We start from the raw sequence: 12,759 nt of genomic DNA on the forward strand, positions 1-12,759 counted from the left end.
CAGGTGTAGAAGCACGGTGGCTAGGAAAAACTCCCTAGAAAGGCCAAAACCTAAGAAGAAACCTAGAGAGGAACCAGGCTATGAGGGGTGGCCAGTCCTCTTCTGGCTGTGCCGGGTGGAGATTATAACAGAACTATGCCAAGATGTTCATAAGTGACAAGCATGGTCAAATAATAACCATGAATAATTTTCAGTTGGCTTTTCATAGCCAGTCATTAAGAGTTGAAAACAGCAGGTCTGGGACAGGTGGCGGTTCCATAACCGCAGGCAGAACAGTTGAAACTGGAATAGCAGCAAGGCCAGGTGGACTGGGGACAGCAAGGAGTCATCATGCCCGGTAGTCCTGACGTATGGTCCTAGGGCTCAGGTTCTCCGAGAGAGAGAAAGAAAGAGAGAAGGAGAGAATAGAGCAAGAGCAAGAGACAGTCGTAGAGCAAGAGACAGTCCAGCAAGCAGCAACGACAACCAAATCTGCCATTGATGACCAAACCAGCCATCGACTAATGAACCCTGTTCGGGTAGAGCTGAACGAACGAACCCTGCTCGGAAAGAGCCGGACGAACAAACATTGGCCACTGCTCCATGAATGAATCAACTGTTGTGTTAGTTTGCGCCGGTGTTCATGGTTATGCCTAAATCCTAGGCCCTTATACGTTTCTAATCGGACCGTAGTGATACTGTGTATTGTCCTTGTTGTAAAAGCTGGATTTATAATCAAGAACTTTTGATTGTACTTTGGCCTGCCTCTGTGGTTGTTTGCCTTGGGGTAATGGCCTCTGTCAAAAGCCACTAAAATTGTGTTCAGCTGTCTATCTGATTGACAAAGGTGACCATAACATTGGACTTTACAACACATCTTATGTAATTAATTTTTAATTTAGGAAGTGAAATACTCAAACAACATTTATTTATGCCATTGGATGATTCATGATGTCCCAACATGATATCATAGCAAAACGTCATCCTGTCACGTTTAAAAAAAAAGGGAAAACTTCACAATATATGACATTGTCAATACATAGCATTTAATGGCAAGAAATGTGCGTCACATGCTTGACATTTTTGTCAGTACATTGCATTCAATGGGAAAAAATGGTTAATGTCCAAAAAATCCCTTCTCCAGATTGGTGCTACCAGTCCCAGGTTACATGTGGTGGCAACTGCACAGGTAAACCATATACATTCAGTACATATGCTAAAATACCCATTGGAATCAAAGTTCTTAAACATAACCAATGTTCTGTCTCGTTACTCATGTGAAGGACCTGATGGTTGGAGAACGGTTGCTGTGGCATGTGGCGGAAAAGCCCAGTCCCCCATTAACATTGTGACAAGAAGAACTCTACCAGATGGACGCCTTACACCATTCACATTCGCTGGGTACCAAGAGGCCTTCCACGGTCTCATCACAAACAATGGTCGCACTGGTGAGTTTCTATGTAAATCGGCCTCTCGAGTGGCGCAGCGGTCTAAGGCACTGCAGTGCTTGAGCTATCACTATAGATCTGGGTTCGATCCTGGGCTGTGTCGCAGCCGGCCGCAACTGGGAGACCCACGAGGCGACTCACAATTGGCCCAGAGTCGTCCGGGGTTAGGGGAGGCTTGGGCCGGCCGGGATGTCCTTGTCCCATCGCGCTCTAGCGACTCCTGTGGCAGGCCGGGAGCATACACGCTAACACGGTTGCCAGTTGGACGGTGTTTCCACTGACACGTTGGTGTGCCGGGTTTCCTGGTTAATCGAGCAGTGTGTCAAGAAGCCTTCGGCTGGGTAGGGTTGTGTTTCGGAGGACGCATGGCTCTCGACTTTCGCATCTCCCAAGTCTGTATGGGAGTTGCAGGAATGGGACAAGACTGTAACTACCAATTGGGGAGAAAAAGGGGTAAAAAAAACAAATAATAATAATAATTTCTATATAAATCAGTGGTTCCCAAACAAGGGGTCGCCTAATATGAAAATGCGGTCGCAGGAGAATTTACCAAGTCCTGAAGAAAAATAAATATTGTAATATCTTTGTATTTCAAAAGCATTGTCATGTGGTTAACCTTAAATATCTAAATGAGAATTATTCAAATGTTAAAGACAAAATTCAACCAGAGAGCTCCCTTAGATCAGGGGAAAAGGCCGCACTTGACCGTTGCACTTGAATCATTCCCACAGAGCTAGGCTCGCTACGCTACGATATGAAAAAACACACTATTGTGTATTACCGGCCGCAATTGATATGTTGAAAACAACTGTGTGGAGAGGCAGAAGCACATGAACTCACATCAACACTTTTGTCAGATTACGCTGTTTAACAAAGAATTTATGCTATTGCTAGCAATCAACAGGAAACTCTGGCTGAACGACTCAAACTCCCTGGCTTATGCTCTCCAAATGGATGTTAGCTGTCAGGGCCGAGATGCCCATGTATTGCATTTTGTTCGCTAAACATATCCCGGGATGTTATTCACAAGGACACATCTCCCGAGCATGAAACGGCACAGGGGATGTTAAGTGTGCTATATTCTTGAAAAACAGATTCCATGGGATTGAATGATGGGCTTTTGCACAGATGGGGCACCATCTATGGCAGGACGACGGGCAGGCCTCTGCACTCTAGTTATGAATGTGTCTCCCTCTGTCATATGAACTCATTGTATGATACATCGAGAGCAACTGGCGGCAAAAAAGTTGGGCACAGAACTATGAGATATACTGCAGCAGGTAACTTCGATTGTAAACTACATCAAACCACATCCATTGCGCTCATGCCTGTTCACAACACAATGTGGACATGTAGGATCAGATGAGTGAGTGACCGCATCAGTGGATTCAGGGGAAATTATTATTATTGTAGAGTCAAAAGCGAACCATGCCCCCTTCCCTCAGCTGTGCATATTTCTAACAGACAACAGCATCAGTAAGTGTCCCACACGAGTGATGACTGCTCACCTCCAACGCTTGGAAGAGCACCTTGGGACCTACTTCCCAATCCATTTGACTGTGTGATCCTGTCTCTGTTGACATGTTGGTAACTGAAATTGAACAGCTGATCGAGATGTCATGTGACCAATTGCTGCAGACAACGCATTCACGGGTCACTACGAAGGAATACCCTGTCGCCTCCCTCTCGCCAGCTCATATGTGTGAAGCTGGATTCATTGCTGCATTAAAACCAAATATCGATCCAGGTTGGATGTGACAGCAGAGAAGAGGTGCGTACTGTCAACCATGCCTCCTGACTTTGAGGAGCTCCAGCATGACATGCATCAAGCCACACCCATCTCATTAGTGGTGGTGAGATAAGCAACATTATGTCAGACTAATTTGCAATTGACTGTCATAGCCCCACGTTAAAAGTATGTGATGGTAGGTTGAGAAGACAATCAGAAATACTGTTACAATGTTTTTCAATTGACTGCCATAGCCCCAAATAAAAAGTAAACATTGACTGTTATTTACATAATTTTTTTCACGTGGTTAGGGTGGGGAGAATTTTCAGATTTCAAAATGGGGTCGTGGGCCCCTGATATAGATGCTGCATTTACATTTACAGAACAGAACCCCCCTGCAAATGATACAGTATTATCAGCATGGTGTATTGTAGTTGTATTGAACACGAATAGCAAGGCTTATTCACTCAATGCCTTGATATTTCACAGATCTGATCTAAGCTCAAAGCTCCATAACATTGGCTTAACATTACAATAGTACAGTACATGCAAAGGTCCTTGGACTCTCCATATCTCATTTTACATGGACTAAAGCTTTCATCTCTCTGCAGTTCACGTGGACCTGCCTGCCACAGCAAAAGTACAGGGTGGAGATCTGGCGGTGCCATACAAGGCAGTACAGCTCCACCTGCACTTGGGCAAGGATGGAGGCCCTGGATCAGAACACACCATCGATGGAGAACGATATCCCATGGAGGTTTGATGACCAAAAGAAAGGAAACATTCCCATAATACTCCATAATGTATTTTAAAACTCCTGATATTTATTTATGATTATCACATAGTTTTAGGTCTTTTAGATAGAGTTCAATCAAGTACAGGCTTAATTGAATGGACAACAAAGACAGAATGCAATATGGAATTTTGAATAGTTGGGGTAGGCCTTGTCTCGGAGGAATGTTCCTCCGAGCCAGATGCTGATGACAGGTATCCCTATACTAGGCAGCTGGCATTGAACCCCCCATGCTGGGGGAAAGGAGTTATAATGATAGGCCTTAAGGTTATTATTATTCCACATATGGCTAGTAGGAAAGAAAAGAAGAAAAGATAATGATAAGTTTGTGTTCATTCGCACTATGCCTGTAGAATAGGAAACAAAGTGAATTGTGTACTACTTACTTGATGAATTTAAATGAGCATTCAGATCAGCCATTCTGATTTAACTTTTGTGAACTACATTATGTGTACAGTAATTATACATCAATCACATTAACGTACACTTTTGCAAATTCACATTTATTGCAATCTTTGACATATTTGTCAATAATATCTCTTGATGTCCTCAGCTGCATATAGTACATATAAAAGAGGAGTACAACACTTTGGATGAAGCTCTGAAAGACCTTGCAGGGGTTGGAGTTCTAGGATTCTTTTATGAGGTATTTTTCAGCTTAATCTTCTACAACATGAGAAAATGGGATTTATATGACATTTGATAAATGATACTCTCTGATAATCCTGATAATATATCTTATATTTTCAGCAATCGGGAAGCTCCAACAAAAAATACGACTCCATCATAAATGCTCTGAACACAATCAATATGCCCAGTAAGTCAGTTTATAGACAACAACCATTGTTATGTATCTTTTATAGCATGGATCCAGGTACTAAATGATGCATGTTCCGGATCATACAGGGATAGGCCTTTGTGATAGTGTGCTGATAGTTTAGATACAAAGTAATAAAACCCTTGTTTTTTAACCACAGTGTCTTCGATAAAGCTATTAGCAATCACTAGTAATATGAACAGTAGCTTATGTTGTAGACCAGTTACAGCTCTCATCATAAACTGTGTTGTGCAACACTTCACCTTAAATTATTACTGTGTAGTTCCATAGGGGCAATTTAAGATAGTTTTACCCTGTATTTGTTCCATTGTCTTTATTGTGTCCACCTCTAGGCTCCAACACTACCCTGAGTGATGTGTCCCTGGACATGTTCATCCCCTCTCAGAGTAATATGACCAGCTACTTCCGCTACCAGGGCTCTCTTACCACACCTCCCTGTGAAGAAACTGTAGTTTGGACCGTGTTCAAAAATACCATTCCTCTCAGCAGGCAACAGGTGTATAATGCTTGACATTACACCTCACATTACCTAGGTCACTTTTATACCTGACATTATACCTATACCTGCTGTCAGGGAATGTATAGTAAATGTATTGCAAAATAAAGTCCATAAAGTTGTTATTTGTATGTCTTTATTGAGTTGTACTTTTTTACTATATGTCTAACATGTTTTTTAATTTTTATCTTTGTGTCCTACAGCTTGATGCATTTTCTCGGCTTCAGTTTGCTGATGGAAAGCCTATGGTAGGAACCTATCGCCCAGTCCAGCCGTTGAATGGTCGCCTGGTGTATCGCTCTGGAAGTCAAGTTATCTTAGTCAGCACTTTGCTACTCATCACCTCTGTGATATCAGCCATTGGACTCCCACTGCCCAAATAAATACTAGCATATTTGGATATGTGTATCAGTGAATTAGAGAGTGCCCAATATTATCATAATCTCAAATGCAACACTCTAAAAAAATGCTGGGTTAAAAACAACCCAATTCGGGTTCTTTGGTTACCCAGCACTGGGTAAATATTGGACAGAACACAAGCTGGTTTATTTTGACCCAGCCAGTGGGGTTGCATGAATAACCCAACATGTTGAGTGGTTGGGATTACCCAAACATGGTTTTATTTAACCTTCAGTTTAGTATTTTTTACTTTCATGCTGGGTTGACCTATAAACTGGGTCTTTTTGAATGTAATCCTTAGGTTATTTTCAGGAGACGTGGTTTATTAGGGAATGGCTTTCAGATAGATCTTATTGGACACCCGTGAGAGTAAATGTCATTCCTCTTCATGTTAAGTTTACATACTGCACATTTCATCTTAACATTTTGCATGTTACACATTCTTCTAGAATATTAATTCATTATTTATTAGATATTATAATAAGGTGGTATCCATCCCAACAATGGGATTTGCAGAGGCTTTTAAGGAACTCATACACTTCTGTAAGCCTCAATGAAGCTACGAAAATGTCAATGTTCAACCTTAACATGTGATAACTATACGACAGAACAGATTAACAGGAACGATATTTACTCTCACGGGTGTCTAAAAAGAACTATGTGAAAGCCACTCTCCTACTAAACTATGCCTTCAGTCTCAATTACCCAGAACTAATAACCCAGCATCAACATCCCAAACAACCCAGAATATGTTTCTGTATGACGGCAATGCAGTTGTTTTCAATAAAGTTCACTTTACTTGACAAATTATAGTTGTTACAGTTTATTCAACAATTAAGGAGCACATTAATGATGCACATAGATATATATATATATATATTTTTTTATGTATTCAAATAATACTTGAGGGCATTACGCCAAGCATTGTTATTACACTCTTATTAGACCTAATCATTTAAAAAAATATTTAATTCACATCAACTTCCTATTGCTGTTATTGAACAGTCTGTGTCATTATTTGACCTGTGCTTTTCCACAGAACCAACAACACAACTGGTGAGAATCAGTATCAAAGTACTGGAACTCTGATCTATCTTGTCCGGAAACAAAGCACATCCATGTCATTTTTATATTAGGGGTACCCAATCAGTTAAAGCTGTAAACATATAGTTTTTACTTCACTTTATTCACACTAACTAAGCACAGGGCAGCACAAAGGCTATATGTGATTTAATCTTCTATGTCATTTCTTCTACAATCCAGCAAGTGTCAGTAATGGGGAACAGCACACACTCCGTTCCTTTCTTCATCCTTTTTGACCAACTTCACACTGCACAAAGCAGGGAAATAGTGGTCGTATAACCATGTGTTTTGACTGAAAATATAATTTCCACTCTGTGGACATTATACTTCCCATATCCAGGTCAGGTTACTCAGGATACCCCACACTTAACAATTTCATACTTGTCTAATCATAATTCAATCAATCCCTTGTCAACAACCTGTGGATAATAGCCACTGATTTCATTTAGGTACAGGTAGGCTACACTATCCATTTCACCTTAAGTAGTCCCATGTTACACATAAATAGCACTACAGTGCGTTGAGCCACGGGAATAATCTCCTAGCTGCAAAGTCATGTTTGGCTATTGCTATAGGACTCCTTCAAGGAGGCTAAAGCCGCACACAACACCCTGAACCAGAGCTACTCAAGGACCACGACTTTACCATGTGTCTGTAGTTACATAGGCAAGTAAAGTGTAATTACAGTGTAGGGAGGTTGAAATACTAGTAAAGATGCCCATTGAAATCGTTCAATGTGAGAGAACTGGTAGGTCTTCAACTGTCTTCAACTAAACAAAGAAAAGGTAGAGTGTAGGTTTGGAACAACGTTTCACAAAAATATCTTGCACAGTTGCACACACAGTTTCCACCCATCACCCACTTCCTCCTCTCTCACTTGACTTGACTCTGAGGTTTAGGTTGTCTTGACAACATAGGGCATATCTCACTTAAACGTCATCTCACGTGTTTCAGTTGTGCTTATTGCATATAGCACTTCTTCTGCTGCTGTAAACTGGGTAGAGGTATGGGTTCCTGTCTGTTAGCAAAGTGCAATAGAAGACAAGAGAACAAGCAACAGTGTAACCTATCCTAACAAATCTTTGAATGCAATGAAGCTGATATCTGCACAAAACAGGTCATGAATCAATTAGTTATAGCATGTCTGAGAAAGCATGTCATAAGAATGTTATTTTACCTATACTTTACTCCTTTAATAGTGGATATATTCTATTATAAGCCTAAAACATCCTAAGCTGTTGATCTCTCCTCTAGACTATAGTCAACATGGACACCACGTAAGTACGTTAAATCAATTTGAAAAGGGATCAAAAATATGTATCAATTTCACAATATCTAAGTAGCTAATTTTTAATAGTTGATGTTATCGTCTGTTTGCATGTCCTTAAAAGGGGGGACCACTGTCTCTGCCTGTATCCCAAATGGTACCCTATTCCCTATATAGTGTACTACTTTTGGCCAGAGCACGATAGTATCTGTTCAAAAGTATTGCAATATAAAGGGAAACGGGTGACATTTGGGACACATTCTCTGTCAGTAGTGTAGATGTCTGTCTATGTGAGCCGTATGGGCGTAGATTGGTTGGTGTATCTCAGAGACAGAAGAAGGTATCGCTGTAGAGAGACTGTTGAACCGCTTCCTGTGGTTTACACCACGTGACTACGAGACTTAATAAGAACACCACTGTTAGTTGACACTCTGTTTCTGCTGGGATAGAGGAGAGAAAGCTGGTAAGACCCTGTGATATACTGATTGACGTAGCTTAATAGATTCATTGAATATCATTTTGTATAAAACAGAGGAGAGTTTTACTGTATGGTGGCAGTAAAGACAATGTATTACAAAAAATATTGTAACATTTTACTGGTTCTACTGGCTGAGATGATTTTAGTACACTTTTATAAATTATTAGATCATTTTGTTACACATCCGCAATGTATTACAAAAAACATGACCGTTTTTGTGACGATTTAGTTAGTTCTTACCTTGAATTTGCTCTGCTGATTGGACTGAGGAGGGGTTCTGAGCAGCACCAAACATGAAGCTGCCACAGCAACAAGAAGATACGGATGTACAGTGCAGTCATCCATAAAGTAGAGAGTACTACTAAACTCCTCTGCACAGTGTAGTGTTTCCTACTTTATGGATGAGTGTACTGTTGGCTACAGAGGAAAACACTACAGGGACTCCAGTGACATCAATGAAAGATTCTGAAAAGCTTGGAGACCATGGTTAATGTTTAAGTTGTGTTTAATTTTTGTACTAGAAATGCAGTCCTCTGAATAAATCTTCCCGTTAAGTATTCAATCATGTTTCTCAAATAAAAGTAGATTTGATTGCAATATTGTACTTATGAAAATAAATAAATAGTGTTTCTTCATGGTTTGCTTTCCATGGTATATGGTCATTCAACAATTGTAGATTTTTGTATAATAATCTCAATGCAGTTGATAGTAAAAGTAGTTGTACAGTTTCAGTGTTCAGCATCCGGTTATGATGAAGCTCCTGCCCTGTATAATTCTAAACCCGCTAACATGAGGTACATAGGAACAAGGGAATTAAACAGATTTTTAGAAAACAAACAGTTTAATAGTACTGCTAAATTCTGCATACTGTAGATATCTTCATTCGATAACCACGATTTCATTATTTTGGCCAATCTTACTGCACCTTAAAATGTCCAAAAAAGGTTAGTAGTTCATAGGATTTCTTTGGACAGAGCAAAATCTGTCTACTGCGTTACTGTGCATGATGACCTGCAAACGGCAACAACAAAAAAACAATCCCATGATCATTACAAATTATGGAGAAGATTTCTGTGGTCACAAGTATTTATGCAGAAGAAGAAATATGACAAAATCTGGATATTTGACGCAGTAAAACATAATATCCCTTCAGATATCCTTTAAAAATGTTCATTTTGTCATTGTATCTAACTCCAATTCTTGGCAAAATCTCACGTATCCTATGTTCCTCGTTAATCCTATTCCCATGGTAGTGGTTCCAGGTAGTTGGATGGCACCAGACCTCTCAGCCCATGAAGGTCCCCCTGGATGGAGATTAGACATTGGCAAAGCAGTCGTCATTTAGATGTACAACCAATGGCAAACAAGATTTAATTTCTCCAAAGACTACTTAACCAGCACTCACATAATATAATCCATATTCATCCATATCACCAAACACACACAACTCAGCCTACAAGAAAATGTTTTTGGGGAAAAGTTACTGTTCATTTGGTGTAGCTGTAATATGCACAGTAAGGCCCTGTAACTGTGATTACCTGATAATTGGAGTTCACTAAATTCAAAATACCAAAATAAGAAAGTTAAAGTGGATTTGGACATCCATGTGGAGGTTCCACACTCATGTCGCTGTCCATGTTAGGGGAACTTTCCCAAGGGTCATACTCAAAGATGGCCACCATCCTGCGGATGACCAAGTCATTAGCACGCTAGACTCTTCACTTGGATCTGATGGGAAACACAGAGGTCAAGAGCTGAATGATTAGATCATAGTCTAGGACTGCATCCCAAATGGCACCCTATTCCCTATATAGTGTACTACTTATCACCCGGGCCCTGGTGTATATAGGGAATAGGGTGCATTTGGGATGCACACCAGATCTCATTTGTCATCATTAAGAAATCTCAGATTGTTTTTTAATGTAAACGATTTCAGAGAGTGCGAAAGAGAGTGTAAGAGATAGTGAGAGAAAGAGATACCTGTACAGGTGTGGTCGACAGGCAGGAAACCCTGCTGTATGAGCTGATGTTTAAGGTAGTCATCATCCACTGGGATCACAGATACCATGTTACTAGGCACGGCACCAGACAGACCACCAGACTCCCCGTGGTAGAAACCATCATCATCTTCATCTCCAAACACCTGGCAGAGACAGAGACAGGAGTCAGCCATTTTGTTTTCCTGAGATTTGTTTGGTAATGATACAGCTCTACTGTGCATGTGTAAAAGAAAGGAACATGAGTGGAAAGTTATCAGTTCAACATCAACCAGTTGCAATAGATGACAGGAAATGAGGAGATCACAGCTTTTGCACATCAAGTAGCCCTACGCATTAACAGAGAACAAACAGGAAACACCAGCATCAAGGACTGATAAAAAAGAAAATCCCATATACTATGTAACTGATTATAATCTGCCTACCTCATATTAACCCAGCCGTGTTTAAACTTGGTTTGATCATATCTACCCCTTTAAAATGGGAGGTAACTCTTTATATAAGGTATACAAAAAAGATTTATTTAAAAAGGAGTTTAGAAGTTGTATATAAACTGTCAATAATTTTTTAATAGACAGTTTAAACACCTGGTATAAACAGCTATAACACAACGGTTGATATTCTACACTACAGTATTCTCAGTACATTACCTTAAGGATCTGTCCTGACACAAAAGGGAGCTCCTCGGCGGTGGTCTCAGGGTTTGGCGACATCGCAGCAGGGTTGTATGGGAAAAGATCCACAAAGAGCCGGACAGGGGGTTCCTGAGACACCTGACTTGACACCTGGTTGGCGGTCACCAGCTCCCATTGCCTAATATCCTCTGGTGTAGCAATTCTCAGTCCATCAGTGTACAGAAATACATACACTCCCTCCATTAGCCCTTATGTGAGTCAGTGCAACCCTGATGAAGGTTAAGGGCCAGAATGTGTTAATTTATAACAATAAAGAAGCATTTTTATTAACTTCCACTCTCTTCCAAGAGTTGCTGAATTCCCGCTTCACTTCAGTGAGAGCAACCCCCTCTCAGCTCTACATTGGGCAGACAGACGGCTGCTGGAGACAACAGGGCTCTACTTACCCTCACCCTTTATGAAGCTACAGTAAGCTGCATGAGGCTGTAATCTTCTTTGAGGAAAGTGGATAACGTTTTCGTCCCAAACCTCTATACCTGCGGGACAGTCTGTCTGTAGAAGTAGCAACAAGAGAGGAATGCTCAACTTTGCATGCACTAAAGATGTGATTTGTTTTGGGAAGTTGAAATGGAAAGATGATAGTGTATAGCACTACAGAACATGCAGATATCATTTTTTCAGTGAACTACTTATGGGTGGTCAATGAGATACTATAAAGTAAATGTATGCGGACCCGGATCCATGAGGGGGCAAAAGGGGGCCTAGCCCCCTCAGTTGAAACTTGAGCCCCCTCAGTTTTAGTTTTATATCTCTATATAAAAATAGCAAAAAAGTTAAAATGATTAGTGACAGGTTGACGCAAAATCTGCATCTCTGTTGTGCTGTGTCAGCACAATGGACAGAGCGCATTGCAGAGTGTGTAGGAGGGCTATGGAAAGCACTGTGGTGCTGCAGACCACTATGGGTTTCCATAAAAAGCGGGAAAAGCACTTCTTATCTGTGGTAGGCTAAGTGAATAACGTGATATGCCTCCGCCTGTAATATTTTCTTTTGATGTATAAGGTCAGAGTCAAGTTTACCATTGAAGCTGCTTCACACAACTCTGCCTCACGCCCCACCACTACAGAGTTTAGTTATTGTCTTAGTTAGCTGTAAAAAGTGTTAGTATTTTAAGCCTTAGCCTATTTAGCTATATCGAACCAGCTAATCTGCCACTGCCTCGATGGATATCAGAAATTGGCTTTGTCAAAGTACACAAACAAAGCCAAAAGGAGAAGGAGAGCGATGAGCGATCAAACCACCGAGCCCACCGCTCAGCAGCGAAGATGCTGCCAAGCTCCAGATAGCTCCGCATACGGAGGCTACCCACTCTTCCACAAGTGCCGCCAGGATAATGGCTTCTCAGTCCCCTCCACCTCCTACTGTTTCTGACAATCTTGGAACAGAGGAGCCAGCCCAGGTTAGCCTAGAATCCTACTGGCCCCTGGTCATATTCCATAACATCATTGATGTATCCTCATACAATGCCTTTGTGATATGGAACAAGATCAACCCAACCTGGATGCCTGATAAGTGGAACAAGAGGATGGTGTTCCTGGAGCAGCTGGGAAAGGCACT

At 40.9% G+C, this 12,759-nt stretch overlaps 2 protein-coding genes across 2 annotated transcripts; one reads left to right on the forward strand and one right to left on the reverse strand.

Moving 5' to 3' along the window:
- Positions 1–314: 314 nt before the first annotated feature.
- LOC129832013 (carbonic anhydrase 4-like) lies at positions 315–6,443 on the forward strand. The gene is made up of 7 exons (XM_055895723.1): positions 315–1,168; positions 1,263–1,427; positions 3,768–3,913; positions 4,503–4,595; positions 4,700–4,766; positions 5,120–5,283; positions 5,487–6,443. Exons 1-7 carry the CDS (start codon positions 1,039–1,041, stop codon positions 5,664–5,666), a joined length of 945 nt encoding a protein of 314 aa, XP_055751698.1. The 5' UTR covers positions 315–1,038; the 3' UTR covers positions 5,667–6,443.
- A 3,949-nt stretch (positions 6,444–10,392) lies between these two features.
- On the reverse strand, positions 10,393–11,468 carry LOC129831571 (RIMS-binding protein 2-like). Its single transcript, XM_055894927.1, has 2 exons — positions 11,158–11,468; positions 10,393–10,653 (listed from the first exon to the last, which is right to left on the reverse strand). The coding sequence occupies exons 1-2, from the start codon at positions 11,383–11,385 to the stop codon at positions 10,393–10,395; spliced, it is 489 nt and encodes a 162-aa protein (XP_055750902.1). The 5' UTR covers positions 11,386–11,468.
- Between the last annotated feature and the right edge of the window lie 1,291 nt (positions 11,469–12,759).

Source organism: Salvelinus fontinalis, chromosome 33, assembly GCF_029448725.1.
Source record: "Salvelinus fontinalis isolate EN_2023a chromosome 33, ASM2944872v1, whole genome shotgun sequence".
Lineage (NCBI taxonomy): Eukaryota > Metazoa > Chordata > Actinopteri > Salmoniformes > Salmonidae > Salvelinus > Salvelinus fontinalis.

Excerpts from the sequence above, each read along its gene's own strand:
- LOC129832013 (XM_055895723.1), top strand. The coding sequence starts at position 1,039 with ATGTGCGTCACATGCTTGACATTTTTGTCAGTACATTGCATTCAATGG. Across the intron at positions 1,169-1,262 it reads ATGTGGTGGCAACTGCACAG|GACCTGATGGTTGGAGAACG; the intron begins GTAAACCATATA and ends ACTCATGTGAAG. Across the intron at positions 5,284-5,486 it reads TTCCTCTCAGCAGGCAACAG|CTTGATGCATTTTCTCGGCT; the intron begins GTGTATAATGCT and ends TGTGTCCTACAG.
- LOC129831571 (XM_055894927.1), bottom strand. The coding sequence starts at position 11,385 with ATGGAGGGAGTGTATGTATTTCTGTACACTGATGGACTGAGAATTGCT. Across the intron at positions 10,654-11,157 it reads TGTCAGGACAGATCCTTAAG|GTGTTTGGAGATGAAGATGA; the intron begins GTAATGTACTGA and ends TGTCTCTGCCAG.